We start from the raw sequence: 14,260 nt of genomic DNA, 5'->3' as shown, positions 1-14,260 counted from the left end.
TTGTGATGGATGCAGAAACCAAGCACAGTGCCACAGTTAGGGTCTTCAGAATCCCATACATTTACCATACTGGCGAACTGACATTTTTTGGTCTGTTGATGTGTAATGAGTTGGTCGGTTGCGTGAATCAATACTCATTAGATCTCGTTAGACTGTTGTTCATGCTTCTTGGTTTTAATAACCGTGGGCGTGCTATTTTTTTGCGAGGCGAACATAATCGTCATCGACAGCATGACATCAGTGTTCAACTCTGATACTTCGCTACCGTACAACCATGACTTATTCGAAAGCCTTACTGTAAAGAAAAGAGCAAAGGTGGACGGGGAAGGGACTTAGTGCTAGCCTAATACAATCATCCCAAGGTGCCTACTCCTTCAAATACTCATTCAGGCAATCCGAATAGAAACTGACACCAAGAACTCGATTGTTATCGATTAGTAGCCATATCTTGTAGTGTCACGCGATGCCCATCCTGGAAGTCGAGTAGCACCGACAGCACCCAAGCGTTTCGTAATCTCCTTCATACTTCTGTACCAAGTCAAGGGTAGGCCACCTCTCTGTTTACGCCACTCTGAATTGGACATGGAAAACAGCACTCTCTTCGGCAAACGATGGTTCGGCATACGCAATACACGACTTAACCAACGCGGCTTCTAGTGCTGGATACATTCTTCAATGGAAGTACCCGTTGCACAACCAGGGACTCGCTTTTTTTATTGCCTCATTACGGACACCAACCCACGCGAGATATGGTCCTGAGACAACGATTGTCAAACACCTGAAGATGTCTCAGTTCCGTTGCTCGAACAGGCCAAGTCTCATAGCCGTACAAAAAAACAGCCCGCACTGTAGCCTGATACACGCGTCCCTTGAGATTCAAAGATACACCAAATTAGCAGACATTACCCTTGAGGATTCGTGCATCGACCTCATCTGTCACACTACAGTCGGAACTGATACAATTTCCAAGATACGTAAGGTGAACAAAAGAGCCTGGATGATAAGTAGCATGCTCCAGTTGCGGTTAGTTAACTTTGGCATCGGCATGAGAGGTTCGAGTAGACGTGATTTTGTGGCTAGATAACTATCGCCTTCGCTGTTTAGCGTCAAGTCAAATAAATGGGAGCTTAATGCACCCAGAGATGGGTCCCAGCCCACATGACCATTGCGGCGGGTTAACGAAACACGGCAATCCATTTCAAATGCAACACGGTGTGATTCACTCTAATTGTGTCAAATAAGTTTCACTTCATTAGTTTTACCAACGATAATGAACCTGTGAGATCTCGTGAGACTGCTTGGGATTGTGTAAACACCTAATGACCATCACACGTGCTTAAGCTACTCGGACTGCTTTGGTGTTTGGTTGGACACCTAACTAACTCCGACAGACTGTTTACGAAATTCGAAGGTTCCGACCATGTGGTGATGTGGCGTTTAAGGAAAGCCTGATCAACACAGATCATCACGAGGACAAGAAAGCGCTGAATGCATCGTCGTCCAGTCTGAGCATGGACGAGCAATACGGTTTTTTGAGGGGAATGACGCTAGCACGTTGAAGGACATAAATCTCGTTACCAGGTTGTAGGAAAATGTGCCCAATTTCTGCATTTGAGCTGGGGATTGGAGGATGGGTTTGTAAGCAGGTCAAATCCGTTATGCCTGTAGTCTCGATTTTCGGACGTTGACGCCACAACGGGGACTAACCGTACTACTGCTCTGAACCGTTGAAGTGCAAATCATTCAAGAAGTTGTCGATGATCATTATACTCCCTGACGTATGTGATGTGAATATGATGGAGCGAGACTGTTTCGATCACCAAATGGCAGATATGTAGGAGGTGATGGTGTAGTGAGTAGAGCATTGTATTCATGCTTCGCCAAAGTCCGGAATTGACGGAAAGCAGAGGTGAGGTTATGACGAGTGGCTGTAGTGCTTGATTTCACCTTTCCATGTACGAGGAGGAGCTACTGAATTTCGGTACTTACGCCCCCTGCTGCGCATCGTACTTTGTCATTTTAACGATGGTTCACTAAGTTTCTTGAGTTCTCTTGAAGACGTTCGCCTTGCTAGGAGAAATCACTCTTCCATGGAATACACAGTAAGGTTTTCAGTCATCCATCATGGAATGTGCGATCCCTGAACAGAGATTGCCTCTCCCGCGCTTATCTATTGCGGTGATGAACACTGAACCTCACCGCGCTGTGATGGTTTGTACACCGCGGTAGTCCACTGAGTTGTACTGAGGAGTGTACGTGTAACACTTACAAAACCTTTTATGCCCGGTTGGTCAATGGGTAGAGTTTGTGTAGCTGCCGCAGTTTCGTTCACTGATGATTTAGGAGGGGGGGCAGGTAGCTGCGCATTTCACGCGCGAGCTGGTAAATTGGTGCATAAATCCAGCACTGTCAGTGGGTTGTCAAGTAGGATGGTTGGAAAAGGAGCTATGCATTGAAGGCAATAGCTTGGATGCGCGACTGGGCCATGTCTGATAATGTCTCTAGCCATTGATGTGGCCCGTCTCGGGGTCCCCATCCAGGAAGACGGCAGTGACCAGCGCAGCTGATTTTGCTGGTAATGGCTTTCACACTTCGCTGCGAAGTCATTGTTTGGCCGCCTCTGGCTCTCTTCCACCTTTCACATGGTTGGGCGAGAAGAGCCCTTCAAGGAAGTCGGTCGACTGGCATACGCAGCACGTGGCCAAGCCAGCGCAACCTGTGCAGTGTGATCAGTTCATCTGTCGAGGGTGAGTTATTTCTCCCGAATGCCATTCGACGTACTTCAGAATTGCTGATCCGGTGTTCCCACCAGATTCGGGCAATGCTCCGAAGACATCGATGGTCAAACACTGAAAGTCTTTTGACGTCCTTGGCGCGCAGCGGCCAGGTTTCTGATCCATATAGTATTATGGAGCGCACCGCAGCATTATAAACTCGACCCTTGACAGAGAAGCTGATGTCACGCCTACGCTACAGGTGACGTAGGTTTGCAAAAGCCGTTCTGGCCTTCCCAATCCGGATGGAAATATCATCTTTCGCTAGAGCACTGGGACTGATACAGCTGCCCAGGTAAACAATGGGTAGAGTTATGGCTAACACAGTTTCCTGGTGCTTCGGGTTGGGGTTCGAATGTGTGTAGTGACTCGCTCCCTAAAAAATGTAGGCTGCCCTGACAGTTTTACACCAACCACCGCTGCTTTGCGGTTAGGTTTTACGAAGGGTTCATCTTTCGCTAGAGCACTGGGACTGATACAGCTGCCCAGGTAAACAATGGGTAGAGTTATGGCTAACACAGTTTCCTGGTGCTTCGGGTTGGGGTTCGAATGTGTGTAGTGACTCGCTCCCTAAAAAATGTAGGCTGCCCTGACAGTTTTACACCAACCACCGCTGCTTTGCGGTTAGGTTTTTGAGACGAAGGGTTTGGCTGAGGACCCTGTTCGTCCTCCCATCTAGGTCTGGGTGCTCTGGCAATATCTCAGCCCAAGTACAACCATGGCACATTGGTCATGACTTGTCGCCATCGGCTGGGTCGTTCTACTTGCTGCGTACACCAAGGCGCGTTAGCAAAAACTGGTTGTTGCTGACGCCTTTCTCTGTCCTAACAAACTCCCATCGATTCTTTCAAAGGATAGAGGTGGAATCTCCAGTTTGTCTAAATAATTTACTTCTCTCCGGGATTAGGAGGCTATTCCAGACAAGTGCAGTGAGTCAATAATGATGCCTTTTTGAGAAAAAGGTGGGCACGTGTTTCTCAGCCGCGAGATGCGTATAGTCCTCGAACATATCCTAAGGAGGCATCTCAGTGTGTCTCTATGGACTTGTGTATCAGACTACAGTTCGGGCTGTATTGTTATGCGGCTGCGAGACTTGGCCACTTCGGGCGGATGATCTGAGACGTGTTCAGGTCTTTGACCACCTATGTGCCAGCAGTACGGCTGTAATAGGTTGGACCCGGCGAGTTCACAATGAGTTTATCAGGAGACGAGTTTTGGTGAGACAGGATACTTCCTACAAAGAATGTGTCCTTCACTGCAAGTTAATATGGTCACGTTATGTCCTTCTCATCGCGAGTTGTTTTTTTGTGCCTAATTGGTAGTGATGGTGTTTTCAACTTTCAGAATGCGGTCCGCTTGAGCTTGCCCGGTAACACGATGTGGCTGCTAACCACTGTTTTTATTCAGCTTTTCTGACTAAGTGCTGAAGGCGTAGACACTTCGGATGTTTGTGGTAGGCTAGCTCTAAATCTCTCTTTCTGTGTCATCTTTTCTTCTCTCCATAGTAGAGCCGTGCTGTACGACAGTGAAACATCGAAGTTCTTTTCGGTGTCTCTGTCAATTCACATGATGCTGATCTCTTTTGGACGTTGCTAGTGTCGAAGAACTGTTTTACGTGTCACCATATCACCTCCATTTATTTGTCGCACCTTTTTATCGGTACCAGTAAACCAGGTACGTACAGCAATCACAAAATGACACAATCACAACGTGTCCAGTTGTCTTTCCTAATCGTGCTTTCCGTATATGAAGCCGTCACATGTCTGTCTGTCGTACATGTCAGAAGCGTCAGGAGCTGTCTATACTGCGTTTATAAAGGAATTCGATAAGACTGTTGTTTTTCGAAGCATTTTTGAATCCCTTCCAAGAGGTTAAACAAAGAATAACCAGACGATTTGGAGATATCGATGAAATAAGGTTTTTGCACTGAATCTGTTGGTGCAGTCAGTTGATCAAATATTGCTATTCATTTTCTTTCGCTTTCATCGCCCCATTCACAGCCCGTTACAACCAAACTGACGCGTGGCCAGTCCCTGAAAACTACGAGAGCTTCAAATGGTACTACGAGCAACGGGGCTGCCACTCGTGCTATCACCAGTGCTCGAGCTAGTCGTCCAGTATCCGGTACTCTTAGAAATGACTCGCGAATAGTCAAGTCAGCCGGGCCTACACGGAGTGCGTTGACGACGGCGGCGACCTCAAAAATACCGGCATCGCGTCCCACAACTGGGAACTACGTTCCACGCTGTGCTCAGACTGTGACCGAACGCACCGCTACTGCACGGCGCACGATGACCGCATCATCCAGTCCGGCCTCTCCTGTATCAAAAAAACCTATTTCATACAGTAAGCACATCCATTTTAGCTTGTTTACTCAAAAGCCATGGTGTAAGTAACTTTCGGAAGCACTTTCTGAAAGATTCGCCTTATTGTTGTAGTGGATCTAAATAGGATCTAAATAGATGCATAGACGTCTTTGTTTCGCGTTCTATAATTTCTTAGGTGACAGCAACAGTTTCCTCCGCGCCTTCATTAGTAATAATAATAGTCATTCAGCTGTAATACCCTTTCAGTGTCTGGCTGTCATGCCACCCGAAGGAAGCACGAGAGTTGAGATACTGTCAGGTTGCCAAAGCCTAAATAGGAGCAGTCGAGATGCCTAGGTGGGATTCGAACCGCGGACTTTTCGGGCGCTAGTTTGCATTTCATGTAGCTCGTGTAGCTACCCAACCAACAGCGCACTGAAGATGTCTCCTCGACGAAACGTTTGCAAATCAATTGGCAAGCTCGGCGAACAGATCAACAGCCACCTGGTGAATTACCAACATGTAGCTCCCTTTTAAAGAGGTGAAACCTCATCGATTTGCATTCGTATTGTCCTTCTCCCATCCGGTCGATCACCGCCATCCAAGTTCACATTCAGCGGAAAGATTTTGTAAATGGTTCCAAATATTTCCGACGTAAGACCTTAACTCTTCACTGGGGGTCCGCGGTTCTCATCGGCCCTTCGCATTTTATTTGGGCCTGGGAAACCCGGCATCATTTACGCCGTTGTGTTTCTCCTGAGTTAAATGGTGTCAGTCCATTCTGTGGACGGGGATGAAGAAACGTCTGATATACTTTCTCATTGTATAGAGAAAGAAGGTTGTGTTTAGTAAGACAGCGTCGAAAGCTAGAGCAGAATATGACGCGTTTTCCCGTTCCTGACGTTACATCACGTGTTGAAGGACTTCTGTTAGTCACTACGTACAATATGAGACCTGCGCAAATTTTTGATGAATGTTGTCAATACTGACTCAAGGTTCACGAGACCTGTGTTTACTCGTATACACCCCAACCACTTTCCGAATTTCCCATACAGGACAGGACAGCGGTAACTCGGTATAATATTTTCATTTACCCTCGCTGCTTGATTGAAACCAACTTGCACGAAATTAGCGAATATACGCTAACCATCTTTCCGAATTCCGATACATGACAGGACAGCGGTAACTCGGTATAATATTTTCATTTACACTCGCTGGAAAATGATTATCTCCACTCCAAAATCTGTTATCCGTCGAAACTTATTGCACCTCTCCTCTGTCCTGCTTGAGCACGGTACATTTTACAGCTATGCAGTGTCACTGCTGGCTATGCATGAGTCGGTTTTCAAAAAGGGACGAAATCAAAGTTCCCTCTGGTTTTCTATTGTTATAATATTCGCATTTTGAAATACGGTTCTCTGTCCTCGAGAAAACACCTTCGGGAGCATTTTATCGTAAAAGATGGTATAATACTAGCGAATTACACTCATTTGCAGACCGATTTGATTTTGACAGGAGACTCTCTCGGAACCCAGCTGAATCTCTCGTCCATGAAGTTCTTCTCAACGAAACGTGTTTCACCCGGCCGCCTCATATATCAGTTGGTGTGAACATAAGGTCGATGAGAAATCGGGGACTGCGCCTAACTGATGTGCTCCAAGAAGGGTGAAACCTATTGTGAGCTGTCGAAGAGTTTTCAGCAATTTTATGAGTAGCGTGTAACGTTTGTGCGATATATTGCGGTATCTCGAATATAGTACCAACTGGAACATAAGGCGACCTGACGCAGCACATTCAGTTGCTTAAGAACATCATAAACGAGAGATTTCGCTGGGTTTAAGGTGAGTTTCCCGTCAAAACCAAGTTGGTATGCGAACGAGTGTATTTCGCTAATTTCGTGCAATTTTGGTCGTCTTTTGAGAGTAGAAAAGGTTTACTTGAGCTCCTAGTAGAGATTTTGTCACACAAGGCCAGGTCAAACTCTGATAAAACGTCGGCTTATCCTAAAAAGGACACTGCCATCATTGCATGTCTCACGAATGTTGCTTGCTGTATGGATCTGCAGACTGTGACAGGGAATCTGCACAATTCGGGCTACTTTCTGTGGGCACGCACCGAGAGGTTTCATTGAATTGGTGGAATGGTTTTAAAGTGAGCCCAGTTATCCGACAGCTGTTCACTTTTGCGGCAGTCGTCTTCACCGAAGCCGATTTCTTTGTTTGCTGTTTTTGACGGCAGTGCGCTGATCAGCTGTAGCTCAACTTAAGGTCCGTATGGCTGTCATAGTATAGTGTATGGAATGCTATAAAGATCACTTCCCCGCTCCGTTTTCTCCGTCCTAGTCAGTTTAGAACATGCGAATTTTTAACGTATTTCACGAAGCACTTTTGGCTGAGTTTTTGGCAGTGTTGATCGGACACGCACGGAAATCCTAAAGGATCATATCAAGAGTATGTGGAACTCTAGCAAGATTACTTCGTCAATCTAATCGGCAAAGGTCTCCGACCTGCACACAACAGGTGCGAAGCTCACGATTTCAATCAGTGATGATGCCTCAGGATCAATACTAAAGTGTTTTCAATTCTAATTAGATATCTTCGGTGATTTATGCTCTCAAGATTAGCGTTCCACTCATTTATCTGAATCACCAGAAAGGCTGTACGTGCTCCTGTAGGTACCGAATGTATTGCAGTGAAATTTACCCGATCGACTACTTTGGTGAATATCTCCTCGGCACGAATAAAACCATAATTTTGCCACATTCTGCTTCTCACCGCAAAGTTGAAGTTTTTGAGGACCAAGGGCCTTTTCGACTACTTTGGTGAATATCTCCTCGGCAAGAATAAAATCATAATTTTGCCACGATCTGCTTGTCAACGCTAAGTTGAAGTTTTTGAGGACCAAGAGCCTTCTATGAAATCGACGTTTTCATTCACAGTGGAGGCTCGGGCCTGTCCAATTAGTGCATCTTTTTTGAGATGCGTAAACACGAGAAAGAACCACAGAGTTTTGCCAGCAGATCACGTCCCATAGAATCACAAACGAAAGAAATTCGTGTTGATTTGGTGTTACAGGTTGGAGTCTGAATGGCTAAATGGCCGGGTTCGCTAGCAAAACAAGTAACCGAATTCACGACAGAGGATCTTTTATTGCCTGAAATCCAATTTCTCTCTGGTAACTGAAGCAGACAAAAATTCAAAATAGATTTTTACTTCCATACACCTTTTGATTACCCATTACCGGTTCTCTGGAGAGCGACTACAAAAAATGAGAGTTCGACACCACAGCGGCTCGATTCCTGGGGCTTGGTTAACAAACTCGTTTTTACTGTCCCGGATCTTTGATTTTAAACTATCCTGTGCACCGAGGGTGCTCAGTATTCGCACAATAGAATAGAATCTTTGAGAGCTATGACGTGTCCCTGATGGACTAAAGCAATCGGGCAATTGAGTCCAGATTACCAGTCCAAACTTTTGAGCCCCATTTAGGCATCTCGAGGTCTCAGCGATGCTGGGAAATTATTTCACCAGACATTTTCGCCAGAGGTATGATTGCTTTAGTGGACAGTGAAATTTGGTGGGCTGCAAAAATGTGAAGGTAGATTAGAATTGTTTTAGGTTTGAGCACATACACAACAAAGTGCAACATTTTGGCGCGAAAAGTTTTACTCCACTCTTAAAGGTTTTGCAGCTAAAAGCATTGTACGACTAATGGGCACCGTGCATACGCGCGGACATCAGTCCATTCTTTGTTGTCGGGATGTGTGTATAGCTGAAACAGGTTTATCGATACGATGAATGGACTGAAGATAAAATAAAATGAGTAGTCGTTTCCGATGCCTAGCTCTTATACTATTCGACGGGGACACGAGGACTTAGCTGCTGCCAGGTTGCCCGCATCCAAACAGGATCAATCGATATGCTAGGATTACACTTGAACCGCGGACCTTCTGGTCAGTAAGTTGGCGCCTTAATCACTCAGCTATCTCGAGTCGGGTGAATTGAAGATGGGCGCATAGATGTGTACTGAGGTTTGGTTGGAAGCCTCTGGCTAGTTTCATGAATAGAGTGGTTGATATGTTGGCGTCGTCCACCGTGATTTACTCTGACCAGTTTAGCATGCCAGGCGATGGCTTACGTGTATTATGCATGCTTAATCAAGATTAGTGATAATTTTTCGTTGCTTTGAATAATGTTTTGAAGATCAGATTGTTTAAAATGAAGCAAAAGTGGTGGAAGTCGATAGAAAGAGGTGCTCTATCGGTCTTTACTTGAGTGGTCCGTAGGTAAATACCTTTTCCTCCCAGTTGCATAATATTCTAACGACTAGCATCCAAACTCACTACGTGGACATTCACATTTCAGTTTCTATGAGTGTTACTCCAAGTGTTACCAGCACTCCCGTCACCAAATGGCGCTCGAACACGGCCGAAACCCCGAGATCAAGCGTGACTAGCCGTGGTCCTCGAAAACCCTCCGAGTCTGCTACAGAACCTCCCAGCATCTCATCCGCTCGAACACTGAGTAGGCGGGGTCCCGGACCAGCGACCAACCCTGGAAACTTCCGGCGCAATGTCCCTCCTAGTCAGAGTAGACCGTCCCTACAGTCGGCGCCTCTTGTCAGCATTCCACAAACAACTAGACGTGGTATCGCGACGACATCAGCATCGGTGGGGGCGCCAGCAGTGTCACAAAAGTCATCTGTGCGTGCACCTGTGAAGGGTAGGTATTTTTTTAACAAGTTATTATTTTTGATCTCCAGGATTTTTTAATTTGGTTCACCACAATACGGATGAAACACGAATTGCTCTCCATTCTTTCAACCTTCGAAATATAAGTTACTAGATGGAGGAAGTAGTTCTCTGTTGAACGGGTATATAGTGAGATGTTAACCTTAGAGATCCAAACTAAAAAAATCTGTGGGACAATTCTGGCTCACAACACTGCCCGACGAAAAATGGGGCCGTGATGGAAAGCAGCCGTTTTGATTCAATTTTGATATAAGATCATTTGTCTAAGGTGTGCATGGCGCCCATCGTCTGCACACATTGGTGAGCACGCATTACTCATGCTCCGTCTCAGAAGGGTAGCCACATCATTGTTCTTTGTTGAAGACCAATTTGCATCCCCTGAATCCGTCTTAGTCAATGATTCTTGCTCATGTGTCACAGTGCACTTTCAACAAACCCGTGCAATTCCTGAGCCCGAATTCCCCCAAAGCGCCCGTTCCTTTCATCCCCGCGGTACCTTGGGAGCACCCAGGGCATCCAAACATGAGCCAAGATGTATGCGACCCAGCTAGCAACCACACATTAACATTCGTTGTAAAGGTTCTCTCACCATTAGGACGCCCCCAGTACGGATATCAGCTTTGTAGAGACGTTTGGGGTGAGCACATGTCGACAATGTTGACCGCATTCATAAACCAAGTACTTCTCAGACCACGTATTCTAGATATTATGGAAACTTGATCACACAAGACTTCTGTAAAGTGATCATTTCTCCACACTGGACAATTTTTGATAAAATTTCGTCGGTTGCTCGCATACCCTCCTCAGTAATTCATTGATCATCATCCAAAATTAAAGGATGAATATGTACTTTGTTTTTGAATACATCTTTATTCGCTGGTATACCTCGGGATACAACTCCTTCCACCAATTCCATCACTCTGGAACGATTGTCTCCGACCGTTCTAGTTAGTTATCTCTGGAGGGAGCGAGAGGGTGATGTGACGATTGAAAACCTACAGGTATCTGGGCAGTTCCTATCCCCATGCTTACTCTTCCTAGGATTCTCTTCGCCTGACAGTCTGCCTGCATCCGTTTGCTGCCTGGTAAATCAAACATCTATCCTCTCTCCTTAGTACGTTACACTACCACTTCATCCGTTATGGGATTTTTGCGCCCATTAGCTTTTTCTGTTTTTTTTTTTGTTCGCCAACATACACCCTTTCCAACTACGTTCACTTCGTCATCCAATAGATCATGCAGTAGGTGATCGTACCAGTTTCGTGAACACATGACATTCTTTTTTCTCCGGCGTTGTATTCCCACTAACCGAGAGTCCACATTGCTACAAGTATGGGTTTAAGTAGACAGCAAACGCTGTCCTCGATTCCGGAGAGGCGCCGTTGTTTTGCTGTCGACTTACAACCACCCTCTTTCCGAGGTTGTTTTTCTAAAGCGACACATTTCAATGGAATGTAACTTTTAACCAGTTTTAGTGACAAGTACGTCACCACTAGTTGCCTCGGTCGTATAGTTTCCTCGCGCTACGCGTATAAACCCCGCCCACTGAAAAGAAAACGCTTGACGTTCACCCCTGAATGCTTTTGTTTCCTCCGGAAGAGATAATTTCCAATCGCATATCTACATTAACCATCATAAACCAATTCTCGAGACAGATTTCTGAATGGAGCTGTCCTAGCTTTCTCTCACCATAAACCATGGGAAGGGTTTTTCAGTAGTTTACTCACCACTTTGGGTGTTTTATGTGCTAACCGGTGTGTGAACATTTTTTGGAATCGATGTTTAGCGCGCTGATGTGCATGCGTCGTTGGTCCGCGTAGATCTGTCAAAACTGCATTACGTGTATGGTCGGAAATTCGTAAACTGAGGTTACTGGTTTCCGCTAACATATGTGGCAACTTTTTACCGCCTATGAGTAAACTGTGTCCTCCCATGCGCTCTTGCTGCAGTCCGCACTCTTACTATGGGAGATTAACTTCGCTCACGCTCATATCCAGTCCTCTGCAAATGTGTTATATATGCTCTTACTATTATACCGTTATCCACCGGCTCCGTTGATTTTCTGAACAAAACCTGGACACTTCCGTTGAGATTGATCGCCCTTCGTGATCTCACGTAGCCAAGCGGCACATCTCAGCGGGTAATCTTCCTCTGACTGACCCAGTTTACTCTCAACTGCTCACTTAGTATCTGACTACCCAATCACTCGCTTATCTGTCTCCTTGGCTGCTAGATACCTAGAACCTGTGCTGAGGCGTCCGGAAGCTGTTTCACCTCAGCCCTAATGGAGTACGAACAACATTTCAGGGACACATTTCACTGAAAGAGTCGGTAGATGGTAGCACATCTAGAACTCGCCTCTATGTAGCCGAGGTTAGTTGGTGCAGTTTCGTGTAAACGTCGTGCAGTCAGAACACACTGGTCATAAATTTCTCATGGCTACGCTGCTCAACTGTCGAAAATTTCTGGTTTAAATCTCCTTCAGAGTTCGGGAGCCACTCATTTTATTAGCTCTTAGGAAGGACAGAAACAGTGGTACACTGCTTCTCAGTCGCCTCTGGCGTGTCATTTGTATGCATGTGAAACGGGCTTGCACGTTCACAAGAGGGTATGAAGATTCATTTAGTCGCTTAGTTCGACTTTCTATCTTACCAAAGGCCTTGGCGTGTAACTGAGATATGAACTCAAACGGTGAAGTGCAGTTAGGTGGCACTACGACAAACCGCTCAGTGACCTGGGTCGGAACGATCGATCGAAACATGTGCTGATCTTGCCGTGACATGGTTCGGGGTCGTTCCTTAAAAGTACAAACTGTCTATGAAGACCAGATCACAGAAGGCCCTTGGCGGAGCGGCCAAATTAAGTAAACTACCGGTTCACCCCCCTCCCTTGTAGGTACGTGCGACCCGCTTTCATGCTCGTCCCGACGGTGAACGTCCTATGTACGTTTTTCAGCGAATAGTATGGTGTTGAACAGTGAAATTTTGAGTGGGAAATTGAGGTTGCTTGGGTGACCCTCGCCTATCCGACATTGTAAGAGGAACTCATCCATTGATACATGGGAGTATGCCACTTTAACGGTCCTCAGCAGTACGTGATCGCTTCCATTCAAAAACATTCTTTGTGGCTCCATTCGAACATCCTTCGAACGCTGCTTGCCATTAACTACCTGCACAACTCATCTCGGATTGAGTCACTCACAACCCAAGTGGTCTCTAGTGATAAGCGCTCGTTACCAGGTAGTCATCACACCCCCGTCTATTAAGATGCATTCAATCTGGGTACCAGTACGCAGTTTCTGTAATCCCACTCCAGATGCAATTGTCAGTCTTCGTTACTCTCTAATCCTCCTATTTGTCTCTGGTTGTATGGTGCCAGAAACTGTAACCACGCCCAGTTCTGAGCTGTCATTTCATCATGAATACTACGTTTTTTCTTATTGGTCCATTGTCCACTAATTTCATTACGGTATTTTCAATAGCGTATTCGCTCCCGCCCCCGCAATTAGCAGTTTGTTGATCACCAACACTTGACCTTGCTTCCTGACCGTACTGTCCCTATTTTCGTCCTGCTTACTGAATTTTGTTAGACGATCTGAACAGCTAAACCACATTTTTGTGCGCCTACTAGGTTAGCTGTTACGGAACTTTTTAAGGAGCCGTGTCGTAACTGATTTGCTCACACACTTATACATGAAGGTGAGACACCACGTGACCAGCTCTTTCTTTTCCTAGCTGGCGTGGTATTCCGTAGCCTTGAGTTATTCACTGGGTAGACTACAACAACAACAATTGCCAACACAGAGCTGCTGTGACTGGCCACACCTGATTTCGTACTGCTTCATTTTCTTGAAAATAACAAAACGGAACTGACACGTGGCACTTACTAGGGGTTATTCCAATGCTATCGCTAGTTTAGTCGAATTAGACTGCAGTGGCATCTGTTTGACCATCCTATTCAAGCGAAAAACTTCCATCACCAAGCGATCTTTTAGATATACGAAATCTCTATACTTGATTGATAACTGGAAAAACCGTATTTCAGACTGACTGTCCAAAAACTAATTGAAACCCTTGCTTCGTGCACATACTTTCCGTACTAGTTGTGAGAATATGTTCATTCAGGATGGGTATTGTATTTCGCAGACCGGACGTCAGCACTGAAAATGCATGACCCACTGTCACTCAGGCTGGCACGGAATAATATCAAGCCGGTGACCGGTGAGCTAAGTACCTCCAATGGGTAGCCAAGCAATGTCAAATCGAATTATACTGTCGTTCATCAACCGCTCCGTTTCGACCGACCAGGTGCCTCATGGTCGCGACAGTTTCCAGCAGGGCGTACACTGAAGGCTGATTGTACCGTGACCAGCCAATCGGTTATACATATGTCTAATATATTTATATGTATACATATGTATGGATATATAT

At 45.7% G+C, this 14,260-nt stretch overlaps 1 protein-coding gene across 1 annotated transcript in view; it reads left to right on the top strand.

The window, feature by feature from the left end:
* The window catches only part of T265_01307 (hypothetical protein), a gene marked incomplete at both ends in the record, with an annotated part of 77,058 nt that overhangs the window by 18,870 nt on the left and 43,928 nt on the right, over window positions 1-14,260 (top strand). Inside the window, 2 exons of the mRNA XM_009165313.1 lie at window positions 4,775-5,120; window positions 9,445-9,801. Of these exons, the coding sequence (XP_009163577.1) occupies window positions 4,775-5,120; window positions 9,445-9,801 (703 nt within the window). The remainder of the gene's footprint in view (window positions 1-4,774; window positions 5,121-9,444; window positions 9,802-14,260) is intronic.

Source organism: Opisthorchis viverrini, assembly GCF_000715545.1.
Source record: "Opisthorchis viverrini unplaced genomic scaffold opera_v5_14, whole genome shotgun sequence".
Taxonomy (NCBI): domain Eukaryota; kingdom Metazoa; phylum Platyhelminthes; class Trematoda; order Opisthorchiida; family Opisthorchiidae; genus Opisthorchis; species Opisthorchis viverrini.
The sequence above is the reverse complement of the archived record's forward strand: the minus strand, read 5'-3'. Positions and strand labels throughout refer to the sequence as shown.